At 61.6% G+C, this 26227-nt stretch overlaps 1 protein-coding gene across 2 annotated transcripts; it reads right to left on the bottom strand.

The window, feature by feature from the left end:
* Window positions 1-493: 493 nt before the first annotated feature.
* CD19 (CD19 molecule) lies at window positions 494-25085 on the bottom strand. 2 transcript variants are annotated; one of them, XM_050955907.1, is made up of 17 exons: window positions 24988-25085; window positions 23868-24146; window positions 17341-17583; window positions 15901-16197; window positions 13589-13681; window positions 13076-13124; window positions 12678-12748; window positions 11470-11577; window positions 9079-9129; window positions 8815-8880; window positions 7119-7178; window positions 3992-4051; window positions 3562-3633; window positions 2159-2236; window positions 1995-2081; window positions 1390-1473; window positions 494-1270 (listed from the first exon to the last, which is right to left on the bottom strand). In XM_050955907.1, exons 1-17 carry the CDS (start codon window positions 25049-25051, stop codon window positions 1191-1193), a joined length of 1842 nt encoding a protein of 613 aa, XP_050811864.1. In that variant the 5' UTR covers window positions 25052-25085; the 3' UTR covers window positions 494-1190. The 2 variants fall into 2 exon arrangements, with proteins under 2 accessions (XP_050811864.1, XP_050811863.1); XM_050955906.1 differs by lacking the exon at window positions 24988-25085 and adding an exon at window positions 24509-24635.
* Between the last annotated feature and the right edge of the window lie 1142 nt (window positions 25086-26227).

Raw genomic sequence — 26227 nt, 5'->3', positions numbered from 1 at the left:
GCCACGGGGAGAGCTGAGACACAGCCATGCCTGGGCCCAGGGGTGGCTCAAAGCCATGGTGATACCAGCTCTCCGCACACAGCTTCACTGCCCAGCCCTCACACACAGCAGGGTCCCCCTCACACCCGCCTGGAGCCAGTGTCCCTCAGAGACCCCTCTCTTTGAGGGGAGCCATACAAGGCCAGTGTTCAGAGAACTCAGCTTCCATTGTTCTCAATGGGGCAGGAGGGACAAGGTTTTTCCATTGTTCTCAGACCCCAGGTGTCCTGGCTCGCAGTCTCTTCCCGCACCCCACCAACCCCATTCTAACTCACTAAGTCGCACTCCCTACCCAGAGCTGGGGAGAGAACCCAGGAGTCCTGGCTCCCAGCCAGCCCTGCTCTAACCACCAGACCCCGCCCCCCCAAGAGCCAGGGAAAGAACCTAGGAGTCCTGGTTCCCAACCCCAGGCCCGTCCCACTTCTGGCTGTAACATGACCCCAGTGACACAAACTCAGACCAAAGATAATAGGATTTATTAGGGATGGAGGCACACTGGTGGGGGTGGGGGCGGTTTGGGGGGCATTTTGCCTGCCATGGCCCCTGCTCTTCCTACACATCAGGCCAAGGGGCAGTGGAAATGTGTGGGGAGAGATTGCTGCTCGGGAGGGTGGGCAGTGTGTTCCCAGCGTGTAATGGGGTGGTGGGGACAAACGCTGGGGGGCCCTGTCCCCAGCTTGTCATGGGGAGTACAGACACCGGGGGCCTGTCCCCAGCATGTCATTGGGGGGTGGGTACAGACATGGGGAGGCCTGTCCCCAGCATGTCATAGGGGAATACAGACATGGGGGGGCTGTCCCCAGCCTGGACATGCACGTGTCAGACGCCGCGGGAATGCGGTTCAGCCCAGCTGGATGGACCTGGCTGTGTGAGGCAGCTGAGCACGGGTAGGGAGCAGGCCAGAGGCACCTGGGGGCACAGTGTCGGCGGCTGGCCAGTGCAGAGCCATGGGAACAGTGACTGGAGCCCTGCGATGCAGCTCCTGGAGCCCATGGCCCCCCCGCAGCCTTGGGGCCGTCCCTGGCAGTGGAACCCAGGACGTGGGGCCGGGATGGGGAGCAGATCCATGGGGGCGCGGGGCCCTGCCGGGAGCCCTGTGCTCGTGGGCTCAGCTACACTCGCTGCCTGTCTTGGCCCAGGGGTGGCGTCTCCTAGTCCCGAGTCAGGCTCCGGGGCACCCCTCGCCTGGGGGGTTCAGCTCCGACAGACCCTGGGGCCCTTAACCCAGCAGCTGCAATGAAAATAAAACAGGTGAGAGCCCAGGGGTGCCCCCCCCACTGACCTCTGCCCCCAGACCCTGCCCCGGATACCCCCCAGTGCCTATCTCACCACCACCCACCCATCACTCACCGTCTCCTCGCAGTTCCACGCTCCCCTCCCAGGAGGGCAGGACGCAGCCCGGCCCCCCCTCCATGTTCTCGTAGGAATCGGCATCTGAGGACGGGAGCCGGAATCAAAGCCAGGGCCTGGGGGGGCTGTTGCCCCCACTCCACCCCCCATACACACCTCATTTCCGCTGGGGGAGGTGGAGGGCTGAGCCCCTCCCAGCCCTTCTCCTGGGGAGCCTCCCCCTACACCCCTGGCCCTGGGGAGGGGCAGAAACATCTTGGGTGCATCAGTGAGAGGGCCTGGTGTGGAGGCCCCAAGGCCAGGGATGGTCCGTGCATGCTGGGATATTGGGGTCACCCCAGGGAGGGGGGCTGGGTGATGGGGTGACCCCAGGGGTGTCAGGGTACTAGGGTATGAGAGTGACTCAGGGAGGGGGATTGGGGCACTGGCTATAGTAGTGACAATTGGGATGGGGGCTCAGGGCACTAGGATATGGGGTGACCCCAGGGAGGGGAACTCAGGGGTGCTGAAATATGATGACCCCAGGTAAGGGGGTTTGGGGTGCTGGGATATGCAGGTGACCCTGAGTGGGATATTGGGGTCCCAGCCCCATTCCTGGCGCTCACCTTCCTCCTGGCTGCAGTCCCGGAGGCGGAGGTGCCGGACAGGGGCTGCATACAGAGCCCCGGCCATCTCCTCATAGGCCTGGGAGCCTGTGGGGAACAAGGGGGCATCAGGGAAAGGTCTGGGGACCCTTCACCCCCCCGGGGGAGCTCCTAGCCCCTCTCACCAGCAGAGCCCTCACTGTGTCCGTCCTGCCGATCCCGCTCCGGCTCCTCACATGCACCCAGCAGCAGCATCCGCAGGTCTGCGGGGAGAGACCAGCCACTGAGTGAGGCCACACAGCGTTCCCTACAGGCACCCCGGGATCCACACACACACAGCACCCCCTACAGGCACCCCGGAATCCACACAAACACACATAGTGCCCCCTACAGGCACCCTGGGATCACCCTCCCCCCACACACAGTGCCCCCTACAGGTACCCTGGGATACACACACACACACACACACACAGAGCGCCCCCTACAGGCACCCTGGGATCCTCCCACACACACACAAACACACACAGTGCCCCCTACAGGCACCCCGGGATACACACACACACATAGCTCCCCCTACAGGCACCCCGGGATACACACACACACAGAGCTCCCCCTACAGGCATCCTGGGATCCACACTCACACAGTGCCCCCTACAGGCACCCTGGGATCCCCCCCCCACACACACAGCGCCGCCCCTACAGGCACCCCAGATACACACATACACAGCGCCCCCTACAGGCACCCCAGATACACACACACACACACAGTGCCCCCTACAGGCACCCCGGGATACACACACACACACACAGTGCCCCCTACAGGCACCCCGGGATACACACACACAACACCCCCGACAGGCACCTGGGATTTACCCCACAAGCACAAACACACACAGCACCCCGTATGGGCACTTCAGGATCCCCCTCCAAACACAGTGCCCGCTACAGGCACCCCAGGACTCGCCGCCTCACACACACATACCACACCTCCTACAGGCTCCATGGAATTCACACACACACACACACACACACACACACACACACACACACACACACACACACACACACACACACAGAGTGCCCCTACAGGCACCCCAGGACTCGTCGCCTCACACACACATACCACACCTCCTACAGGCTCCATGGAATTCACACACACACACACACACACAGTGCCCCTACAGGCACCCCAGGACTCGCCGCCTCACACACACACCACACCTCCTACAGGCTCCATGGAATTCACACACACACACACACACACACACACACACACACACACACACACACACACACACACACACACTGCCCCTACAGGCACCCCAGGACTCGCTGCCTCACACACACATACCACACCTCCTACAGGCTACATGGAATTCACACACACACACACACACACACACATAGTGCTCCCTACAGGCACCTTGGGATCCCCCACACACAGTGCCTTCTACAAGCTCCATGGGATTCACACACACACAGCGCCCCCTATAGGCACCCTGGGATCCCAGACACATGCAGATCCTCTGGTGGAAGACTGATCCCAAGCCCCCCAACCCAGGGACCCCACCATCCCTGAGCCCATCACCTGTTACGAGCCGCACAGCTCCGGGGCTCAGCGGGGCGCTGTCCTCCTCCGTGTTCTCGTAACACTCGCTATCTGCCAACACGGGGGGCATCCCTGTCAGTAGCAGCCTGCGCCTGCTCCCCTCCGATGGGCTGTGGGGCAGGGGCACCCTACTGGGGCAAGCCTCTGGGCTGCCTGGAGTTACCAGGGATCCCGTTACCGGGGCCATAGGCCAGTGTCACCAGGGGAGCCGTTACCGGGGTGATGAATGGTTGCAGGGGTGTTGTTACCAGGGTGATGCTCTGGACAAACCTGGGAAACCATTGCCCTAGGTGCGCAGATCCCCACCCACCCCTAAACCCCAGGGTGATGGGCCCCTCCCGCCCAGGGGGATGCCTGGGAGCGGGGTGTGATCTCCGGGCAGCCCCCTGCCAGCACCCCACACTGTTACCTTCAGAGACCTGGTCTTCGGCCCCGGGGCCCTGGCGAGCATTTGTGTAGTGGGCAGCGTCTGGGGACCGGGATGGGGGAGACCAGTGAGAGATACGGGGGAAGCTGTGGAACTGGGGGTGCAGGGCAGGGGGCTCTGTCAGCCCAGAGGAGACCCCCCGAAACTCCACACTCAGCTCTCCCCCCGCCACACCCAGGGCCGGCAGGATATATGGGCTTGTGGTGCCCGAGCACCAGGAATATTCAAGGCTGGGGGCTGTGCTCCACCAATATTTGGAGCTGGGTTTCTCCCCTGGCCCTGCCCCCGCCCCGGCTCGGAGCTTCCCTGCCTGAAAGAAAACCAGCGGGTGCCCCCTCCCTTGCTTGTGCTGCTTCGGCCTAAGGCTACAGAGATCAGCAGCCTCTTGGAGCACCGGGGAGGGGAAGAGGGAGAGAGGAGGGGAAAGGAGGCACACCCGGCCTGGCCTTGGGAGCTGTCTCCTCCCCGCCCCAGTACCCACCATAGGGGAGGCGAGGGGGCTTTCTGGACCTGAGAGACTCCTTAGGAGCATGTGCAGTGACCGTGGTGCAGAGTGAGTGTGCTGCCAGGGGCGGGAGGGTGGGGAGACGAGCAGGGGTCCCTTCCCTGGAGCTTGCTCCTGCCAGTGCGGGGGGGGGGGTGTCCTCTCTGGCCCTAGCCCTGGGGCAGCCTGTCTGCATCCCAAGTTCCTTATCCCCAGCCCTGCCCCACCCCAGAGCCTGCACCCCAAGCACCCCAACCCTGAGCACCCTCCTGCACTGTGAACCCCTCATCCCCAGCCCCATCCCACAGCCCTCACTTGAGGGGAAAAACGTGCAACTTAAATTTGGTGGTCAGTTTGGAATATCATTGTGTTTAGCACAATACTTGATTATTTTACACCCGTTAAGTATATAACTAGTCGTGTACAGGTGTTACAAAGTGGGAATGTTCTTAATGTTTTCTCCGAATACTGTGTGGGTGCCTCAGTTTCCCCTGTGCAGTTCTTAGGTATCTAGGTGGGGGGATCAGGGTGTGTGATTGTTGCAGAGCCCAGGTGGGCCCCTGTGATACTGTCTGCACAGAGAATGGCCGACACCCTGTCTCCTGGTAACTGATGGCCTGGGCCTCGCCCCTGCAAGGTGCCAACTGAAGGTGTCAGAGAACAAAGGGATCAGGTGGCCTCCTAATGCCTGGAAAAGAGACGAAGGCCAGAGGAGGGAGTGTCAGTGCCTGTGCAGACTTCTGGGAAGCACCTGGTGTGGAAGGGGATGCTGGGATGCTTTGGAACTACTCCATACAAAGCCAGTCAGGACTCTGGGGGAGCCTCCTCTCTCTGAGCATACTGTCTGCAGGGCAAGAAGCTTACACCTTCCTGGGTCTGACCTCGGAGCATTCAGCATGCCCTTCCACACTGTGCGCTTTCCGCAGCGAGTCTGCCCAGGCAGGTCCTGGGGCAACCAGAGGTCCCTGCACCCCAACTCTGCAGTCAGACGTGACTCAGCCAGCCGGTAAAACAGGTGGTTTATTAGATGACAGGATCACAGTCTAAAACAGAGCTTGTAGGTACAGAAAACAGGACCCCTCAGTCAGATCCATCTTGGAGGGTGGGGAGCCTAGACCCAAGTTCTGGGCCTCTCCCCATTTCCCCAGCCAGCTCCAAACTGACACTCTCTCCTTTGGCCTTTGTGTCTCTTCCGGACAAGGAGGCCATCTGATCTCTTTGTCCCCAACACCTTCAGTGGGCATCTTGCAGGGGAAACTGAGGCACCCACACAATATTCAGAGAAAACATTAAGAACATTTCCACTTTGTCGCAACAGCTGCAACAAAATATAATACCGTATATTGAAGCAGGCAAGTGCTGCTTCTGACTTTCCACTTTTAATTGACCCTTGTAATCTTGTGGTGCCAACGCATTGTAGCTGCATTTTATATCGGCTTACAGGGCAGGAGTGGGGGGGCACCACCATTTTGGGCACCACCAAAAATTATACAAACCTGCCACCTAGGGCCACACCACAGCCTCACCCCTCCCCGCCCCAAGATCCTGCTCTCAGTCCTGCCCCCCCTTCCCCACCCAGGACCCCACTCTCAGCCCTGCCTCCCTCTTCCCCAGCCAGGACCCGGCTCTCAGCCCTGCCCCTCATTCCCCACCCAGGACCCCACTCTCAGCTCTGCCTCCCCCTTCCCCAGCCAGAACTCCGCTCTCAGCCCTGCCCCCCATTCCCCACTCAGGACCTTGCTCTCAGCCCTGCCCCCCATTCCCCACTCAGGACCCCACTCTCAGCCCTGCCTCCCCCTTCCCCAGCCAGGACCCCGCTCTCAGCCCTGCCCCCAATTCCCCACCCACGACCCTACTCTCAGGTCTGCCCCCACATTCCCCACTCAGGACCTCGCTCTCAGCCCTGTCCTCCCTTCCCCACTCAGGACCCCGCTCTCAGCCCTGCCCCCCATTCCCCACTCAGGACCCCGCTCTCAGTCCTGCCCCCTCTTCCCCAGCCAGGACCCCGCTCTCAGTCCTGCCCCCCATTCCCCACTCAGGACCTCGCTCTCAGCCCTGTCCCCCATTCCTCACTCGGGACCTCGCTCTCAGCCCTGTCCTCCCTTCCCCACTCAGGACCCCGCTCTCAGCCCTGCCCCCCATTCCCCACTCAGGACCCCGCTCTCAGTCCTGCCCCCTCTTCCCCAGCCAGGACCCCGCTCTCAGTCCTGCCCCCCATTCCCCACTCAGGACCTCGCTCTCAGTCCTGCCCCTCCATTCCCACTCAGGACCCCACTCTAAGCCCTGCCCCGCCTCCTTCCCCACCCACGACCCCACTCTCAGGCCTGCCCCCCCCATTCCCCAGCCAGGACCCCGCTCTCAGCCCTGCCTCCCCCTTCCCCAGCCAGGACCCCACTCACAGGTCTGCCCCCCCCATTCCCCAGCCAGGACCCCACTCTCAGCCCTGCCCTCCCTTCCCCACCCACGACCCCACTCACAGGTCTGCCCCCCCCATTCCCCAGCCAGGACCCCACTCTCAGCCCTGCCCCCCATTCCCCAGCCAGGACCCCGCTCTCAGCCCTGTCCCCCCATTCCCCAGCCAGGACCCCGCTCTCAGCCCTGCCCCCCATCCAAGTCCCCCATTACCTGAAGCCCAGTTGCCTCCTGCTCTGTTCTCCTCCAGACTGTTCTCGTAGCAGGCGCCGTCTGGGGGAAGGACGGGAGGGCGTCAGGGGAATGGGACACGGGGCCTCTCCCCTCTAGGGGGCGCCGTCTCCCATCCGGCCCCAGGGCAGGGATTGGCTGGCTCTGGGGTCAGGGAATGGGATATGGGGCCTTTCCCCTCTAGGGGGCGCCATCTCCCATCTGGCCCCAGGGCAGGGATTGGCTGGCTCTGGGGTCAGGGAATGGGACATGGGGCCTCTCCCCTCTAGGGGGCGCCGTCTCCCATCCGGCCCCAGGGCAGGGATTGGCTGGCTCTGGGGTCAGGGAATGGGATATGGGGCCTTTCCCCTCTAGGGGGCGCCGTCTCCCATCTGGCCCCAGGGCAGGGATTGGCTGGCTCTGGGGTCAGGGAATGGGACATGGGGCCTCTCCCCTCTAGGGGGCGCTGTTTCCTATCCGGCCCCAGGGCAGGGATTGGCTGGCTCTGGGGTCAGGGAATGGGATATGGGGCCTTTCCCCTCTAGGGGGCGCCGTCTCCCATCTGGCCCCAGGGCAGGGATTGGCTGGCTCTGGGGTCAGGGAATGGGACACGGGGCCTCTCCCCTCTAGGGGGCGCCGTCTCCCATCCGGCCCCAGGGCAGGGATTGGCTGGCTCTGGGGTCAGGGAATGGGATATGGGGCCTTTCCCCTCTAGGGGGCGCCATCTCCCATCTGGCCCCAGGGCAGGGATTGGCTGGCTCTGGGGTCAGGGAATGGGACATGGGGCCTCTCCCCTCTAGGGGGCGCCGTCTCCCATCCGGCCCCAGGGCAGGGATTGGCTGGCTCTGGGGTCAGGGAATGGGATATGGGGCCTTTCCCCTCTAGGGGGCTCCGTCTCCCATCTGGCCCCAGGGCAGGGATTGGCTGGCTCTGGGGTCAGGGAATGGGACATGGGGCCTGTCCCCTCTAGGGGGCGCCGTCTCCCATCCGGCCCCAGGGCAGGGATTGGCTGGCTCTGGGGTCAGGGAATGGGACATGGGGCCTCTCCCCTCTAGGGGGCGCCGTCTCCCATCTGGCCCCAGGGCAGGGATTGGCTGGCTCTGGGGTCAGGGAATGGGACATGGGGCCTCTCCCCTCTAGGGGGCGCTGTTTCCTATCCGGCCCCAGGGCAGGGATTGGCTGGCTCTGGGGTCAGGGAATGGGACATGGGGCCTCTCCCCTCTAGGGGGCGCTGTTTCCTATCCGGCCCCAGGGCAGGGATTGGCTGGCTCTGGAGTCAGGGAATGGGATATGGGGCCTCTCCCCTCTAGGGGAAACCGTCTCCCATCCGGCCCCAGGGCAGGGACTGGCCGGCTCAGGGGGGTGGGGAATGGGACATGGGGCCTCTCCCCTCTAGGGGTCACTGGCTCCCATCCAACCCCAGGGCAGGGACTGGCTGGCTCTGGGGGTCGGGGTATGGGCATGGGGCCTCTCCCCTCTAGGGGGTGCCATCTCCCATCCAGCCCCAGGGCAGGGATTGGCTGGCTCAGGGGATGGGGCATGGGATACGGGGCCATTCTCCAGGAGGCACCGGCTCCCATCTGGCCCCAGGGCAGGGACTGGCAGGCTCAGGGAGGTCAGTCCCGTCTCATCCCCTGTTGAGTGGCTGGTGCAGGGTAAGGGAGGGGGGAGATGGGGGTGGTTTTGGGGAGGCTGTTACCGCTGGACCCCTTGTCCCCCATACACAGTTTCATGTCCCCATTGGTGTTTTCATAGCCATCGCCATCTGGAGCCAAGAGAGAAAAACAAAACAGGTGACCCCAAACAATGGCCTTGGGGGGGGGCAGCCTGGCCCCTTCCATCACCCTTCCCCATGCCCACCATCCTGGCCCCTCCCAGCGCCCTCTCCACCCTATCGCTGCCCTGTCATGCCCCAACACCCCTCTCTAACCACAGCTCCCCGTTTCTCCTGCCTCCCACTCACCCTCAGGTGCTGGTTCTTCCTCACTGTCCGGGTGCTCATACTCCTCCTCATCTATGGGGAGAGGGGGTGTCAATGTGGGTCTTCGCCCCCCAGTCGCCTTTACTTTGGTCCCTCCCTGTGCTGAGCTGCATCTCTCGCTCCATACAGCCCTCTGGGCGGGTGGGGGGGGGGAGTATCCCCTCCTCCATCTCTCCCTGTAGTCCCCCTGCCCCTCCCACCCACTGCACCCCATGCCAATCACTTTCCCTGACTGGCCATCACCCCATTCTGTGGCCCATGAACCTCCTTCGTGGCTCTTCCTGCCTGTGGCTGGCCCCCATTGCTGCCTCCCATCCCATCTGGGTCCCCATTATCCCTCCTTTCCCCTGCTATGTGCCCCTGCCCCCTCAGTACCCCCCACCCCTCATCTGGCTGTATTCCCATCACACCTGTGACATTCTATACCTTGGGGGAGTGTCCTTGAACCCCCATACTTCTCATTTGTATATACTGGTGATCTCACATAGAAAGCAGGCCTTGTAATGTACCGGGGAAAGGTTATGATCTGCTGAGAGTCATTTCTCTATCCATCGATGTGTGTCTTTAGTGCATGTGAAGTTATGAGATTGTGTTGTGTGGTTGTCACTGAAACATGCTGTAAGTTGGGGAATCAGCCAGATACTAGCTCCCTAGAGGCAACAGCGAGGAAAGTAACCGACGCCCGGGTGAGTGTCGAACAACCATCACCAGCCATTGTCCAGCAAGGGAGCTAGGATGCAATGACTCCCCTTCATGAGGCCCCACCAGGGGAATTGCTCCGCCTGGCCTGGGGACTCAGCAATGCCCCAGACAGGCCTGGACTTGTGTGTTCCAAGCTGTGACGAAGTGGGGCTGTTCTTAATGTTTCCTCTGAATACAATTCATAGAATATCAGGGTTGGAAGGGACCTCAGGAGGTATTAGTCCAACCCCCCCAATCCTGTGTGGGTTCCTCAGTTTCTGGCCAACACTCAGTCTCCTGGCAACTAATGGCCAGGCCCTTCCCCTCTGCAAGAGGATGCTAAAGGTGGGGGAGAACAAGGAGGTCAGGTGACCTCCTGGCCCAGGAAAGGAGCTCAGCAGAGAAGGAGGGGCTGGAGGGGGTTTCAGTTTGGAGCTGTCTGAGGACGGGAAGTGAGGGCAGATGTGGAGGTCTGGCTCACTGGACCCCAGAATGGACCCGGCCGAGGGGTCCTGTTTTCTGTACCTACAAGCTCTGTTTTAGACCCTGTTCCTCTCATCGAATAAACCTCTGTGTTACTGGCTGGCTGAGAGTCACGTCTGACTGCGAAGTGGTGGTGCAGGACCCTGTGGCCCCCCCAGGACCCTGCTGGGGCGGACTCACTGTGGGAAGTGCACGGAGGGGCAGAGGATGCTGAATGCTCCAAGGAGAGACCCAGGAGGTGAAGCCGTGTGAGCTTCTTGCCCTGAACAAGTCTGCTCCAAGGGAGAGGAGGCTCCCCAAAGTCCTGCCTGGCTTTGTGGGGAGCAGATCTAGAGCATTGCCCGGGAACTCCATGACACAAGCACATGGGACTGAGGGTATAAAACAGATACAGGGGCCCCATGCTGGGCCTTTCTCCTGCCCCCACCTACACTGCAAGCAACAAGGATACTCTGAAGACTCCAGCTGAGGGGACTGGGCCAGGCTTCCAGAGTGAAATCTGTGTACTAGGAACTGCAATATCCAGGGGGGTGAGAAAAACTGCGTAATCTAGTTATTGCCCAGTCTAATAGGGTTGAGAGGTTAGACTCAGGCTTATAGTTTATTTCTTTCGATAACTAACTCTGACTTTTTGCCTATCACTTAATATCACTTAAAACTTCTTTTTTGTAGTCAATACACTTGTTTAACTGTTTATCTTTACCAGTCACTTTGCGTGACGGGTTTGGTAAATGTGCTCAGGTTTACAAAGGCTGCTGTATGTCCACTTTCCACTGACGAAGTGGGGACCCAATTAATAAAGTTGCACTGCTCGTCTTGAGCAGGGCAAGACGGTACATTCCTGAGGCACAGTGCTGGGAGCTGGGGGGATCTGGCTGGTGCCTTTCTCTGGGAGCATTCATGAGTGGCTCTGGGAGCAGTCATACAATCTAGCTGGGTGTGGGGCTCCACATGTGGTTGGGCAGAGTGATCACAGCGCCTGGAAGGGTTGCTGCTGGTCACTAGCCAGGCATTGTGAGAGACAGCCCAGGCTAGGGAGAGGACCCCGGGGACCCCGTCACACATCCCACCCCAGTATGTGCCCCCCATCACTCCCATCCTCTGTTCCTCTGCCCCCTCTCTGCATCCCACTCCTGCAGTGCTTGGAGAGACGGGGCGGGGGGGGGGGGGGCTGGGTTGGGGTCACCTCAAGGGGGTTCTGATACTCACCCTCTGATTCAACAGTACTGATGGGCCCCTCTGCAGGCACTGGCCTCCCCTGCCCTCTTGCATCCAGTGCCACATTCTCATAGGGCACTGCATTTGTCTGCCTGACACCTGGGAACAGGGGCAGGGTCAGAGCGGGGCCCTCAGAAGATGCACAGTGAGGGAAGGGCGGCACGGGCGAGGGGCGGCACACCAGCTGGCCTGGGTGGGAGCAGGGGGAGGGGGTCAGTGCAGACAGTTGTGGCAACTGGCTATCCCTGGGGTTGAGCTCCACAAGCCCTGGAGCTGGAAAGAAGCAGGGCATCAGCATGCCCCTCCCTGGGCCGATGGTGGGGACGCAGCCCCCTGGGTGACTGGAGTGAGGGTACACAAGGCGAGGGGGTCTCTGCATTAAGACAATGCCTATGATCCAGTCGCATGCTTCAGGGCTGTGGCCTGTCACTTGCAGGGTCAGGAAGGAACTTGCCCACCCTTTGGCTGGCTGGATTCCCAGTTTCATTTTCCCCTTCCTGTGAAGCACCAGGGACCGGCCGCGCTGGGGAGGGGACACCAGGCAGGCGGGCAGGCTCTGAGGGGGGTCAGAGAGCCCTCTTGGCACTTGGCTGGTGGGGCTGGCTCCTGTGCTCAGAGACATTCTCATGGCCCTTTGCAGGGTCAGGAAGGATTCTTTCCCCAGGTCAGATTGGCTGGGACACTGGGGGGCTGTGGGCTGCTGCAGGCGTTGGGGGCACCCCAGGCTCCCCTATTCTCTGCCTGGGGCCACAACAGCTCAGCCTCCTTGGGACTAAACCACTTCAATGCAACGGGTCCATATGGGGGGGTTACAATGGGCTGTGAAAGTCAGGGGATTAGGCTGATCCAACAGGCTCTTTGGGCCTTGATCACTATGAAAATAGAGGGGGAGCACTCACCTGGGGGGCAGGGTGTTCCTGTAGAGAGTGGGGAAGCAGGGGGGCAATGGGGTGTGGGGGACAGTCACGAGCTGTGTTTGTAGGGGCAGACTGTTCTTGTGGCAGGCAGGGTGTGTGTTGGGGGGCAAAAGGAGCTGTCGGCGTGTTGGGGACCCAGTGGAGGCAGGGACCACACACTAAGGGTGTCTGCTGGGGGCAGGTTGTTCCTGTGGGGGGCAGGGGCTGTGGGTGCTGGGTAGAAGGTGCTGGGGGGCAGTGGCGGTTGGGGGCTGGGAGCGCTGGGTAGAAGGGGGCACTCACCAGCGGTGTCTGCAAGGGGCAGGACATTCCCGTAGGGGGTGTGAGCCCCATTCCCAGTCACCTTGAAAAACCTGGAAATGGAGTAATCATCATCGGGAAATCAGAATCACAAACTCCACACACACACCCCTGCCACTGCCAGGCAGAAACCCCGGCCCACCCTGCCTCCCACCACTCCCAGAGACCCCACAGACACCGTGTGGGTCAGAGACATCCTGTGCCTGGCTGCCAGACACCCCAGAGCCTCCCACCCAGCCAAGGACCCTCCTGCTTCCAGCAGCCCCCTCTCCACAGCCCACACAGACCCCCCTTCCAGCTCCCAGAGATACCCCCATCCTGCCCGGGGAACAGACCCTCCCTCCCCAGCCCAGGTAGCAGGTTCTCCCCACCCAGGTCACCTCCTGGCCGGATCCATCAGGCGTTTCCTCCTCCTCCTGGTCTGCAGGGCTGGAATCAGACAGCACAGGGTGGTAAGGGGGGCTCAGGGGGGCCAGCCCTCCCTGACCCCCAGACACCCCTCTAGTTCCCCCAGCACCCAGTGCTTCTCCCCCACCCAGCCACCTCACTCAGCACCTCTCCCCCCGACGAGTCACTTGCCACACCTTATGCAGCACCCTCCAGCACTCAGCTAGCCCCCCCGCCCCACCCAGCACTTCCCACCCCACTGAGCACCTGTTCCGCTCTGCCCCTACTTGACCTCTCCTCCCTATGGCCGGGGTAATCACCCTAGAACTGAAGGTACCATCTGAGGGGGAAGGCACCCCCCACAGTGGGGACCCCCTCCCCGGAGCCCTGAGGGCTGAGCCCAGTCACACCCACCCATCCCACCACACAGAGCGGGCTGGGGGAAGCTCTGCAAAGAGGGCCTGAGACGTGGGTCAGGATTGGGGGTGTCCCGGCCCCCCACTCACCTCGGCGGATCTGGTAGTATCCAAACAAGGAGGCCAGGCCAATAGCAACGTATCCAAATGCCGCAGCTCCCACGATCCAGGGCTGCCACCCTCCTGGGCAGAGACATCGTCATGGGCCTGGCCTCAGCCCCCATATCCCCCCTGTGTCGCCCCTGCTACTGCCACCCTGTACCCACCCTCACTAATACCCCCACCCCCTGTGCAGAGACATTGTCATGGGCCTGGCCTCACTCTCCCATGTCCTCCCCACATCTCCCCCACTACTGCCCCCCTGTACCCACCCTTCCTAATACCACCACCCTCCTGGGCAGAGACATCGTCACGGGCCTGGCCTCACCCCCACATGTCCTCCCCATATCCCCCGTTACTGTCCCCCTGTACCCACCCCCACTAATGCCCCCACCCTCCCGGGCAGAGACATCGTCACGGGCCTGGCCTCACCCCCCAATATCTCCTCTGTGTCCCCCCTGCTACTGCCCCCCTGTACCCACCCCCACTAATGCCCCCACCCCATGGGCAGAGTCATCATCACGGGCCTGGTCTCACCCCCCCCATGTCCTCCCCACATCTCCCCCACTACTGCCCCCCGTACCCACCCCCACTAATGCCCCCACCCTCCTGGGCAGACACCTCATCACGGGCCTGGCCTCACCCCTCATATTCCCCCTGTGTCCCCCCCTGCTACTGCCCCCCTGTACCCACCTCAACTAATGCCCCCACCCCCTGGCCAGAGACATCATCACGGGCCTGGCTCACCCCTTTACCCCCTGTGTCCCCCCTGCTACTGTCCCTCTGTGCCCACCCTCACTAATGCCCCCAACCCCTGGGCAGAGACATCGTCATGGGCCTGGCCTCACCCCCCCTATATCTCCACTGCTACTGTCCCCCTGTACCCACCCCCACTAATGCCCCCACCCCCTGCCCAGAGACATTGTCATGGGCCTGGCCTCACCCCCCATATTCCCCCTGTGTCCCCCCTTGCTACTGTCCCCCTGTACGCACCCCCACTAATGCCCCCACCCCCTGGCCAGAGACATCACCACCCTCCTGCCCCACAACCCACCCTAGCCCCCATGGTCACTCTGCCCCCTACCTGTGCAGGCCGTGACCCCTCTCCCAGGTCACTCTGCCCCCTACCTGTGCGGGCCGTGACCCCTCCCCCGATCACTCTGCCCCCTACCTGTGTGGGCCATGACCCCTCCCCTCCGGTCACTCTGCCTCCTACCTGTGCGGGCTGTGACCCCCCCTGGTCACTCTGCCCCCTACCTGTGTGGGCCATGACCCCTCCCTTCCGGTCACTCTGCCCCCTACCTGTGCGGGCTGTGACCCCTCCCCCCCAGTCACTCTCCCTCCTACCTGTGTGGGCCATGACCCCTCCCTTCCGGTCACTCTGCCCCCTACCTGTGCGGGCTGTGACCCCCCCCCTCCGGTCACTCTGCCCCCTACCTGTGCAAGCTGTGAACCCCTCCGGTCACTCTGCCTCCTACCTGTGCGGGCTGTGACCCCCCCCTCCGGTCACTCTGCCCCCTACCTGTGTGGGCCGTGACCCCTCCCCTCCGGTCACTCTGCCCCCTACCTGTGCGGGCTGTGACCCCCCCGGTCAACCTGCCCCCTACCTGTGCGGGCTGTGACCCCCCCCGGTCACTCTGCCCCCTACCTGTGCAGGCTGTGACCCCTCCCCCCCGGTCACTCTGCCCCCTACCTGTGCGGGCTGTGACCCCCCCCGGTCACTCTGCCCCCTACGTGTGTGGGCCGTGACCCCTCCCCTCCAGTCACTCTGCCCCCTACCTGTGCAGGCTGTGACCCCCCCCGGTCACTCTGTCCCCTACCTGTGCAGGCTGTGAACCCCTCCGGTCACTCTGCCCCCTACCTGTGCAGGCTGTGACCCCCTCCCCCCCTCCGGTCACTCTGCCCCCTACCTGTGCAGGCTGTGAACCCCTCCGGTCACTCTGCCCCCTACCTGTGCGGGCTGTGACCCCCCCTCCGGTCACTCTGCCCCCTACCTGTGTGGGCTGTGACCCCTCCCCCCCGGTCACTCTGCCCCCTACCTGTGCAGGCCATGACCCCTCTCCTCCGGTCACTCTGCCCCCTACCTGTGCGGGCTGTGACCCCCCCCTCCGGTCACTCTGCCCCCTACCTGTGCGGCTGTGACCCCCCCCCTTCGGTCACTCTGCCCCCTACCTGTGCGGGCTGTGACCCCCCCGGGTCACTCTGCCCCCTACCTGTGTGGGCCATGACCCCTCCCCTCCGGTCACTCTGCCCCCTACCTGTGCGGGCTGTGATCCTTCCCCCCCGGTCACTCTGCCCCCTACCTGTGCGGGCCGTGACCTCCAGCTCCACAGCGTGGCTGTGGTTCCCCTGGACACAGAGGTAGGTCCCAGCCTGGTCGATTGTCACTGCCGGCAGCACCAGGGCTGCCCCCATGCCCAGGGCGAGCTGGAACTTGTAGGCTCCGTAGCGCCGAGCTGTCAGCTCCACCAGCTGCTGCCACGAGATCCCCGGGTCCAGCCGCTTCCAGGCCAGGGAGCCTTGGACCCAGACACCCGGCATGGAGCCACTGCAGGGGAGACGGGCTGTGTCCCCTGCCAGCACTGAGAATGACGGCTCCCCTGCGGGGGACAGGGACACTCAGGGATGGGACAGGAAGGGCCTGGGGGGTTGTAGGGCAGGAAGGCAGGAGCAGAGGGCAGGAGGCAATCGGGGTGCCGGGGTGTCAGCAGGAACTAGGGTTGCCAGGTGTCCGGTTTTTGACTGGAACGCCCAGTCGAAAAGGGACCTTGGCAGCACTGGTCAGCACCGCTGACCTGGCCATTAAAAGTCTGGTTGGTGCGGGGCTGGCAGGCTCCCTGCCCAGCTTAATGCAGCTCCTAGGAAGCAGCAAAATGTCCCTCAGCTCCAAGGGGGAGGGGCGGCCAAGGGGGCTCCATGCGATACCTCCACCCCAAGCACCAACTCCACAGCTCCCATTGGCTGGGAACTGCGTCCAATGGGAACTGTGGGGACGGTGCCTGCGGGCACGGGCACCATGTGTAACCCCTGTCCCCTACACCTAGGAGCTGGAGGGACATGCCGTCTGCTTCCCCAGAGCTGTTTGATGTCAGCACCGCCCGGAGTCTGCACCCCAAACCCCCTCCTGCACCTCAACCCCCTGCCCCAGCCCTGAGCCCCCTCCTGCACCCAAACTCCCCACCAGAGCCCACATCCCAACCCTCTGCCCCAGCCCTGAGCCCCCTCCCGCACCCAAACTCCCTCCCAGAGCCTACTACCCGCACCCCAAACCCCTCATCCCTGACCCCAGAGGAGCCCTCAGCCCCCCAACTCCAACCTTCTGCCCCAGCCCTGAGCCCCCTCCCACACTCATGACCCCTCATTTCTCACCCCACTTGGAGCCCAAACCCCCAGCTGGAGCCCTCACCCCCTCCCACACCCCAACCCATGACCAAGTTTGGAGCCACCTCCCACTCCAAATCCCTCAGCCCGACCTCCCAGCCTGGAGCCCCTCCTGCACCCTAAACCCCTCATCCCTGGCCCCACCCCAAAGCCTGCACCCCAGCCAGAGCCCTCACCCTCCCTTCACTTCAACCCCCTGCCCCAGCCCAGTGAAAATGAGCGAGTGGGTGAGGGTGAGGGAGAGCGAGTGATGGAGGAAGGGGGGAAGGAGTGAGTTTGGGGGTTTCAGAGAAGGGCAGGGGACCGGACAAGGATGTTCAGTTTTCTGAAACTTTAGACGGGGGCACAGCAGGGTCCCTCACCTCCCAGGTGCAGGTGCACAGTCCAGTTCTGGTTCCCGGCCTGACACCGGTACTGCCCGGCATCCCCTGATTCCAGCCTCTCGATGAGCAGGGCACTGCTGTTGGGCCGGTGCCGAGGGCCAGCGTGGTGAAACTGGTGGGTCCCGTTGTTTGCATCCCTGAACCAGTCCACAGCAGTGGCATTTCCCGCGGCGCAGGGGAGCACGACCTGCCCCCCCTGGGTCCCAGAGATGTAGTGCTCCCCTGGCAGGGATGAGAGTGAGCTCAGACCACAGCCCAGCCCCGTGTCCACCCCAGTCTCTGCCCTCTGGATCAGCCCCCAGGTCCCCTGCCCTCTCCTGGAGCTGGAGGAGAGGTGGGCAAGAGGACCTGCCACAGGATAAGTGGGGAGGGACCCTGAGGCAGGGGCGGCTCTAGACACCAGCAAAGCAAGCACATGCTTGGGGCAGCCCATTTGCAGGGGCGGCAAGGAACCAGCATGGGAGCTGAGAACGAACAGGGGGCCCTGGGAGCTGTAGTTCCTTGGTTAGCTCCCTGCCTATAGAGCCAGCCCTGGAGCAGAGAAAGAACTACATTTCCCAGCATTCCCTTGGCCACCACCGACTGGAAAGGGAGGGGTAGGGAGTGAGGTAGCTGAGACCTCATGCTGCAGCTGAGGAGAGCTGCACTGTGCAGGGTGGGGAGCCCATATTTTAACATTCAAAAAATAGGACACTCCACAGGGAGGGACGGTAGCCCCACCCTGCCACCATCCACTCCCTCCAACTGCCCCCCACAGAAACCCCAACCCATCCAACTCCCCACCTGCTCCCTGTCCCTTGATCACCCCCTCCCAGGACCCCTGCCCCTAACTGCCCCCCAGGACCCCACCTCCTATCTTAGCCTCCCTTTTCCTTGTCCCCAACTGCCCCCTCCTGAGACCCCTCCAACTTCCCCCCTAGGACCCCACCCCCTACCTGTCCCCTGACAAATCCCTGGGACTCCCATGCCTATCCAACTGCTGCCTGTCCCCTGACTGCCCTCCTGAACCTCTGCCCCATCCAACCCCCCCTGCTCCCTGTCCCTTGACTGCCCCCTCGAACTTCCTACCCCTTCTCCAACCCCCCAGCCCCGTTACTGTGCCACTCAGACCAGCGTGTCTGGCTCCACGCAGCCCCAGACACACTGCTGCATACATGCTGCCGTGCTCCCCCACGGAGTGCACAGCCTCCCCCCCACACACACACCCAGCACCTGCCTTCCAGATTTGAACACCTCAAAATTCAGGAGTGCTCAAGCTCAGTTTGGGCAGCTGTTACTTCATTTCTCCCAAATCCAATATCCTGATCCACTGTAACTGGCTGTACAAAAAGTAGGATAAAATTGAGCAAGAAATGCTTCCCCGTGGTTATTAGGACTGGGATTGCTATTTTCAACAGCCATTGCCTTTGTTTGTTTGTTTGTTTGTTTAAAAGGAAGATGGTGATGCTGCCTTGGCAAATTCTCCATAGAAACAAAGAGTGGAACAAAAGAATAATAGAGGCACCTCAACTTTTCCTCATTTATGGAGGACAGTCTTACAATCTGCATCCAGAGATCCTCCAATCACACAAGCTGAAAATTGTTCCACTTTACTGCAGTTCCGTAACCATACGGGAACCAGTCCTGGCTGTTCTGTGCACAGGGGCAGCTCCAGGCACCAGCACGCCAAATGTGTGCTTGGGGCGGCAAGCCACTGGGGGCGCTCTGCCGGTTGCCGCGAGGGCCTTCAGCAGCTTACCTGTGGAGGGTCCGCTGGTCCCGCTGCTTTGGCAGACCTCCCGCAGGCAAGCTGCCAAAGGCAGCCTGCCTGCCATGCTTGGGGTGGCAAAATGCCTACAGCCGCCCCTGTCTGTGCACATCCAAACTTCCTGCTGAATGACCCGCCCTGGGAGCGAGTTACCAGTGACTCAGGGCTGCGGCGGAAGGAGGGTGCAGGTGGTGGGGGAGAGCCCAGGGCTGGGACAGCAGGAGGTGTGGGAGGGGGCAATGGGGGAGAAGGAGGCAGCCCAGAGCTGGGGCAGCAGGGGGTGTGGGTGGGGGGAGAGAGCCCAGGGCTGGGATGGGGGGCAGCCAAATATTTTTTTGCTTGGGGTGGCAAAAAACCTAGAGCTGGCCCCGCCCCAAGGTGCCAATTCCGCAGGAAGCCTAGATGCCAAAGTGTTCCCCAATGTAATGGGGTAGGGGGGAGGGAGTATATCGATTCCTCCCGCACTGCCTGTGAGGAGGCTTGTGATTTGAATCAGGATGACCCGATGGATAGGCACAGCTGTCTAACCCCTGTGATGGGCTGAACAAGGCCTCAGGATTCTGCCACTCCCATCCCAGGAGAGGAGTGGTGGAAAAGTCCTCCAAGTGGCTTAGAGTGATGAGGAAGCAATTAATCAGAGTATCAGAGGGGTAGCCATGTTAGTCTGGATCTGTAAGAGCAGCAAAGAATCCTGTGGCACCTGATAGACTAACAGACGTTTTGGAGCATGAGCTTCGTGGGTGAATACTCACTTAGTCGGATGCATCCCACGAAAGCTCATGCTCCAATACGTGTCTGTTAGTCTATAAAGTGCCACAGGACTCTTTGCTGCAATTAATCAGAGGGGCTGCTGGCTGGGGCCAGGAGGGCCCTAGAAAAGGAGCTGCAGACGACAGCTGTCATTAGTAGCTTTGTGGAGCTGGAGAAGAAAAGAGTGTGTGCCTGGCTGGACGAGCAGCAGAACCAAAGACAATCTGCTAGTAGGGACCGGGGGAGCGAGAGGCTCCTGGCTGGTGGCTAGGACTGAGCCAAAGACAATCTGCTAACAGGGACCAGGGGAGCAAAGAAGAAGCTCTTGGTTGGCTGTGGGGACTGAGTAAGGACTTGGCCCAGGGAGGTCTGCACGAAGATCATGTCTCCAGAGAAGCAGCCCTGGGGATATGGCCCCATACCATGGCTGGACTATTTAAAGTCCAAAGCCCAGGGAGGGCTAGAGAGACGCCACCAGAGGGGCACTGAGATAGGCCCCAGTGGACTGTATACATCGGAAGGGGGTCTGTTCACATGCAGACAGTGTGTGTGACTCAGCCAGAGGACCACCGAAAAGGGTCACCAGAACTAAAGAACACAGATGTGCTCAACCAGAGGGGGGCTTGCAAGAGGTGGGTGCTGACACTGTTACACCCCGTTGCTAGGTCCCAAGGCCATAGAAGCGTTCAGCCAAATGGCTGGTGTAAAGACCAGGGACTATGAATGGTTCAAACAGGCTTTGCTGCTCAAGTTTGAATAGACCCCTGAGGGTGTATGAGAAACCCCAGGTGTCACGTACAAGGAGGTTGCCACCTTGCTGGGGGAATATCTCTGCAAGGGGGAAAGGGTGCAGGGCCACTCCTGCAGAGGATGGGTATAATCGGGTGGGATTGGAGCAGCTGTTGAACGTCTGCTCTGAGAAGCACAAAGAACTGAGAAGTGCAGGTACTCTAGCAGTAGAAGGGGGAGGAACCCACATCGGTGACTTGGAAGGAGAATCACCCAGAGGCCTCTCAGGGGTGGGACTCCAGGAAGCCCAGTGCACGGCTGCCCACGAATGCTGGAGCAAGCAGACCCCCTCCATGGGTCCCGACAGACCTGAACTGTAATTACTGCGGTGCAAAAGGACACCAGGTGGTGCAATGCCCAAAGAGAAAGGAAATCTTGGCTGAAGAGAGCCTTCAAGGGCTAAGGCAGCGCAGGAGGACAGCCTGTAATGCAGGCTCAGAGAGCCAGCTGTGTCTATCCCGACCAGCTAGCTCCTGGGGCAGAGCAGGCCAGGGGAGTGGAGGAGGCAGATGGGCTTCTACTCCGAGCCCCGCTAATGCCTGAGCCCAGGGGTGCACAAGAAGACATCTTGGCTTCCCAGTGGGAGTGGAAGGTGGGGGTCAATGGGGAGCATTCATGGGATGGAGATATTCTGGGACCGAGAGACTCTTGTCAGTGTGGGACAACTCCACCAAGGGGCTGTGTAACTTGGAGGGAAGGCTCCCCAACTGAAACCATTCACCTGCTGATAGCTCAGATCAGGGGCGGCTGTAGGCATTTTACCGCCGCAAGCACAGCAGGCAGGCTTCCTTCGGCGGCTTGCCTGCGGAGGGTCCACTGGTCCCATGACTTCGGCGGACCTCCCGCAGGTGTGGTCCGCAGGCACACCTGCGGGAGGTCCACCAAAGCCACGGGACCCGCGGACCCTCTGCAGGCAAACCGCTGAGGGCAGCCTGCCTGCTGCCCTCGTGGCGCCGGCAGAGTGCCCCCCGCGGCTTGCCGCCCCAAGCATGCACTTGGCATGCTGGGGCCTGGAGCCGCTCCTGGCTCAGATCCCACACAGACACGGGAAGGCTCAGAGGGGGGCCAGGGGGACTGGTAGCTGGGGTCCTTCAGCACATCAGCTTTGATGTACTCTTGGGAAGTGACTGTGTCTCTCTGAGACAGGATCCGGACCTGGCGTCCGTAACCCCCGGAGAGCTAAAGCGAGAGAGCCCGGATCTCGGTCCTCCAGACGGGGGCCAGGAGAGGGCTCATTCCACAAGAGAGCATAGGGAAGAGCCCAGTGGGGCAGTTGCCACCTCATCCCCATGGAAGTAGATGGGAAGGGAGACAGGGGCACTGGGACATGGGCGCTGAGGTGATGCAGGCACAGCTGTGTGGTGCCCAGTGCAAACCTAACCCTGAGGGAGGTTGTCGGACCCTCCAGGTTAAAGGGCCTGTAAGAAGGGTACATCTGAAATGGGATCCCCAAGGAGGTTGGGGTGCCCAATCCGCTTCCAGAGGCGGTGCTGACGGGAGGATGGGTTGGAGAACAGGCCGGACAGCGCTCGCCTGGCCTGACACCAGCAAACTACCTAGCAGGGGAACTAACACCTCCAATGGGGTGTGAGTTACCAGGGATAGGGCTTAACAGGGCTGAGACCGAGGCTTTGTCCTGTGGTGGAGAAACAGGCACAGCAACAGGGGCCGGGCTCTGACCCCAGCATCTGAATTCCAGATCTAGCAGCAGAAGGGTCCCACCTGGAAGAAGCTGAGGGCCCTTGCGGGCCACGGTTTTGGAAGATCCTGGGGGAGGATTGGAGGGAAAGATCCATGTGAGAGAAGGGACCCGGTACCGGGAAAGATCTCCCTGAGGGAAAACACAACTTTGGTGGATCAGGAGGCAGCTGGTCGTCCACCTGAAGTACCACTGGTGGTAGTACCTGGCTGCGAGGTACCTCTCTCTAGAGATATGGGGGCCAGCACACCGGGCAAAGGCTGCCGCAGAACGTTTACGGCCCAAGAAATGCACAGGGGTCCATCCTTTAGAGCTGGTGTCTGGAAAGAGAGCGAGGGGTTCCTTCGGCTTGGTGAGGGACGACTGGGAGGGGAAGTTGAAAGGGAAATTCTGGGGAAGGCTCATGGAGCTCGTGGGTTTGGCCAGGGAGAATCTAGCCAGGGCCCAAGGGAAGGGCTGGTAGGACAGCATGCTGGTTCCTATGGCACCAGGCGGTGGGAGGGGGTTTGTTGTTGCAGAGGAAGAAATGTGACCTCGCCTTGGTGCCAGGACCCTGGACAATGGCCTGGAGATGGGGGACCCAGTGACTGGTGACCAAGAGGCTCAGCCCATCTTGGCAGTCAGCCGGTTCTGGCCAGTGGGAGGAAAATGGCTGAGGAGAGAGGACCCTGGTGACCTGACCAGCCAGTTCCAGCCAGAGGGGCACAAAGGACAGAAGAGAGAGGACCCCAGTGACCTGTTTACCTGGGACCAAAGACAAAAGATGAGGAGAGGCCAAAGGGTAGATTATCTTGGGGGCTCAGCTGGAAGGAGGGGGTGGCTCTACTGGAGAGGGAGAGCAGCCAGAGCCCACCTGGATGGGGGAGAGACCTAGATGTGCTGTGCTGAGGGAGGCCAGGCCTGAGGGGCCGGAGAGTTTCCTGCGCGGGGTTCGGACGCTCAATAAACCTCCTGTGTTACACTGGCTGAGTCACTGAAGGCTAGAGATCAGGAGGCATTGTTCCCTCTGGGGGCGGGAGCCCTGGCGGGTGCCGAGCAAGTGGACTCCCCGAGGGGCTCTCGGCAGAGACAGGCGTGCTGAAAGCTCACTGGTGCGGTTCCAGGAGGTGGCGGGGGCAGAGGGCCTATCCCCGAGACAGAGTGTGACCTTCACGGGGGGCTGTCACGCCGAAGGGGGGTTACTCCCAAGGGCCATACAGAGCCAAGGACAGGGGACCTTTGAGTCCCTGACACGGCCCCCCTGGATCTGCCCCCCTCACCTCACTGGATCAGCCCCCTAACATTCCCCAAAACACTATCTGCCTCCTGGATCAGCCCCCCAAATCTGCACTCTGCCCCCCAACCCACTGCCTGCCATGGCTTAGTCCCCTGGGCTGGCCCCACTCCTCCAGTGCCTGCCCCCTAACTCCCCACCCTGCCCTCCAACCACCACCTTCCCCCCAGTCGTCTCCTCCATCCAGACCTTGCCCCACTGCCCTGCCCCCCACATCAGCCCCTCGACCCGCCCCTCCCCAGACTCACGGCTCCCTGGCACATTGAGCAGCACATTCCCCCCGCTGTCCCCGTCCCACTGGCAACTGTAGACGCCTGCATCCAAGGTGGAGACGTTGGGCAGCACCAGTGACCCCTGGGCCCCGATGCCCATCCTGGTGCGGGAGGGCGGCTCCCCCAGGGTCACGTTCAGGCTCAGCAGCTCCTGGCCCCGTGGGCCCCTCCACAGCCAGAAGAGTGACAGCTGAGTGGGGGGGTCCCCATACAGAGCTCCGGTCCCTCCACAGGGCAGGACTGCAGCCTTCAACTCTGGGGGGGAAGGGAAGAGACACACAAATTGGGAACCAGCCTCCTTCCCAGCCATGGCCTCCCAAGCCTCCCCACTCAGTCACAGCTGCCCAGCTTTCCCCAGCCCCGCCGTGGCCTGATCCCACAGACCAGCCCCCTCACCATGGCCCCCCGTTCTAGCCACCGCCTGGCCCATCCTCCAACCTGTCACAGCTCGCCAGCCTCTCCCACACCCCCCCGGCTCCCCCCGCCCTGAGACATCACCCGGGCCCAGTCCTGGCCCAGACGCTCCCCTGCTCCCCTCTTAGCCTCCTCCCAGGCCCCGGGGCCCCGGCATCCCCCCACGGTCTCCCTCAGCCACTGCTTCCCCCAGAAACTCCCACCTGTGGCGCTGACCCGTCTGGCTGTCTCCCCCTGCCTCGGGGGGCCCCCGATCCCAGCCGCCGCCACCCAGCCCAGCAGCGTCAGCAGCAGGAGGCAGTGCAGCTCTTGCGCCATCCCCTTGCCCAGTGCAATGGCCCCACGGCGCCTGGTGAGGGGAGGGCCCCAGGGCTGCTATTTTCAGCAGGGCCTTGTGGTTTGGCAGGCGGGTGGGGCCCTGGACCATGACGTTCTCGGCAGAGGATCCCAGGGGGTAGCTGGGGCCCTGCAGCTAGTGGGGAAGGGTCATGGGGCTCCACAGCGGAGTGGTGCCAAGAGGGTGGTGCAGCCCCATAGATTGGCGGTGAGTTCTCTGATCGGAGGGGCGAGGCCTGAATGCCCCTGGGATTTCCTGCCTGTGACAAGGCATCGACTGAAGGGGACAGGAGATGGGGGCAGACCACGTCCCCTGACCCCATCTCTCCTCCACCATATCCCCCACCTTGTGACCGCCCAGCCTGTCCTGCTGCCCCACATCCTGTGTTCCTTCTCGTGGGTAGCTCCATCTTATCTTCCCCAGCGTGTCCCCTTCACCTCATGGAACCTCCACCATGCTCCCTGTCTGCCCCAGGGCAGGCCTTGTGTCTGCGAGTGTCTTTCTCTACCCAGCCTCCGCATTTCCTGGCACGTCCCTGGGGAACTCTGGGTTGGTGTAAACACCCTTGCAGGTGCACTAGGAGCATGGTGTGTGTGTGTGTGTGTGTGTGTGTGTGCAGGGAGGGAGGATGCTTTCTGCCGGGGTGATCAGACCTGATGTTCTCACCATGTCCCGAGTTCTCCCTAAATCCTCAGCTCCTGGAGTCAGGAATTGGCAGAGGAATCCCAGCTCTCACTGGGGCGGGGGGGCTGGAAACGCCACCTCTGAAAGTTCAGAGACCAGGCAGCAAATGCACATTGTTCATTAGTGAAGGGGGGAGGGGTAAGAACAGCCTGTGATTCCTGGGTCTGATCCTGTGATTTTCGGGCCCAACCCCACAAACGAGGGGAGATGCTAGGGTCTGTGTGTGTGTCGGGGGGTTAGTTGTCAGGGTCCCTAAAGCAGTGGCTGCCAGAGGAACATGGTTGCTGGGGGTGATTACTAGGGGGCAGTTGCCAAGAGGATGTGGTTGCTGGCAGTGAGTGGAAGGAGGAGCTCATTACCAAAGAGTGGTTGTGACAAAGTGGGTTTTTTCCTCCCTATGTTATTCTTATGCCTATGTGAGTCTTACTGTTTTGCATGAATGCTGTGTGTGCCTCAGTTTCCCTGTGTGCTGCACCAATACCTCAGTGGAGGGAATAGAGGTGTGTGACTTTTCCTGAGACTCTTGGGGGCAGGTGAGGTGGCTCCAGCTGCCTGTACATAAGTGATGGATGGTGCTCTTCATAACCTGAGACCCAGGAGGGGGTGCCACCAGGTGACACTTTGCCCGGGAATCATAGAATCATAGAATATCAGGGTTGGAAGGGACCTCAGGAGGTCATCTAGTCCAACCCCCTGCTCAAAGCAGGACCAATTCCCAACTAAATCATCCCAGCCAGGGCTTTGTCAAGCCTGACCTTAAAAACCTCTAAGGAAGGAGATTCCACCACCTCCCTAGGGAACCCATTCCAGGGCTTCACAACTCTCTGAGTGAAAAAGTTTTTCCTAATATCCAACCTAAACCTCCCCCACTGCAACTTGAGACTATTACTCCTTGTTCTGT

This window comes from Gopherus flavomarginatus, chromosome 5, assembly GCF_025201925.1.
Source record: "Gopherus flavomarginatus isolate rGopFla2 chromosome 5, rGopFla2.mat.asm, whole genome shotgun sequence".
In the NCBI taxonomy this organism is placed as follows: domain Eukaryota; kingdom Metazoa; phylum Chordata; order Testudines; family Testudinidae; genus Gopherus; species Gopherus flavomarginatus.
Note: the sequence above shows the minus strand (reverse complement) of the source record. Positions and strands in the feature narration are given on the sequence as shown.

Bases quoted from the DNA above. Each gene is read 5' to 3' on its own strand.
- CD19 (XM_050955906.1), bottom strand. From the start codon at position 24,623: ATGGCGCAAGAGCTGCACTGCCTCCTGCTGCTGACGCTGCTGGGCTGG. The intron at 17,584-23,867 runs GTGAGTCTGGGG...CATCCCTGCCAG, and splicing joins GCTCAATGTGCCAGGGAGCC to GGGAGCACTACATCTCTGGG. The intron at 13,682-15,900 runs GTAGGGGGCAGA...GTCTCTGCCCAG, and splicing joins GGAGGTCACGGCCCGCACAG to GAGGGTGGCAGCCCTGGATC.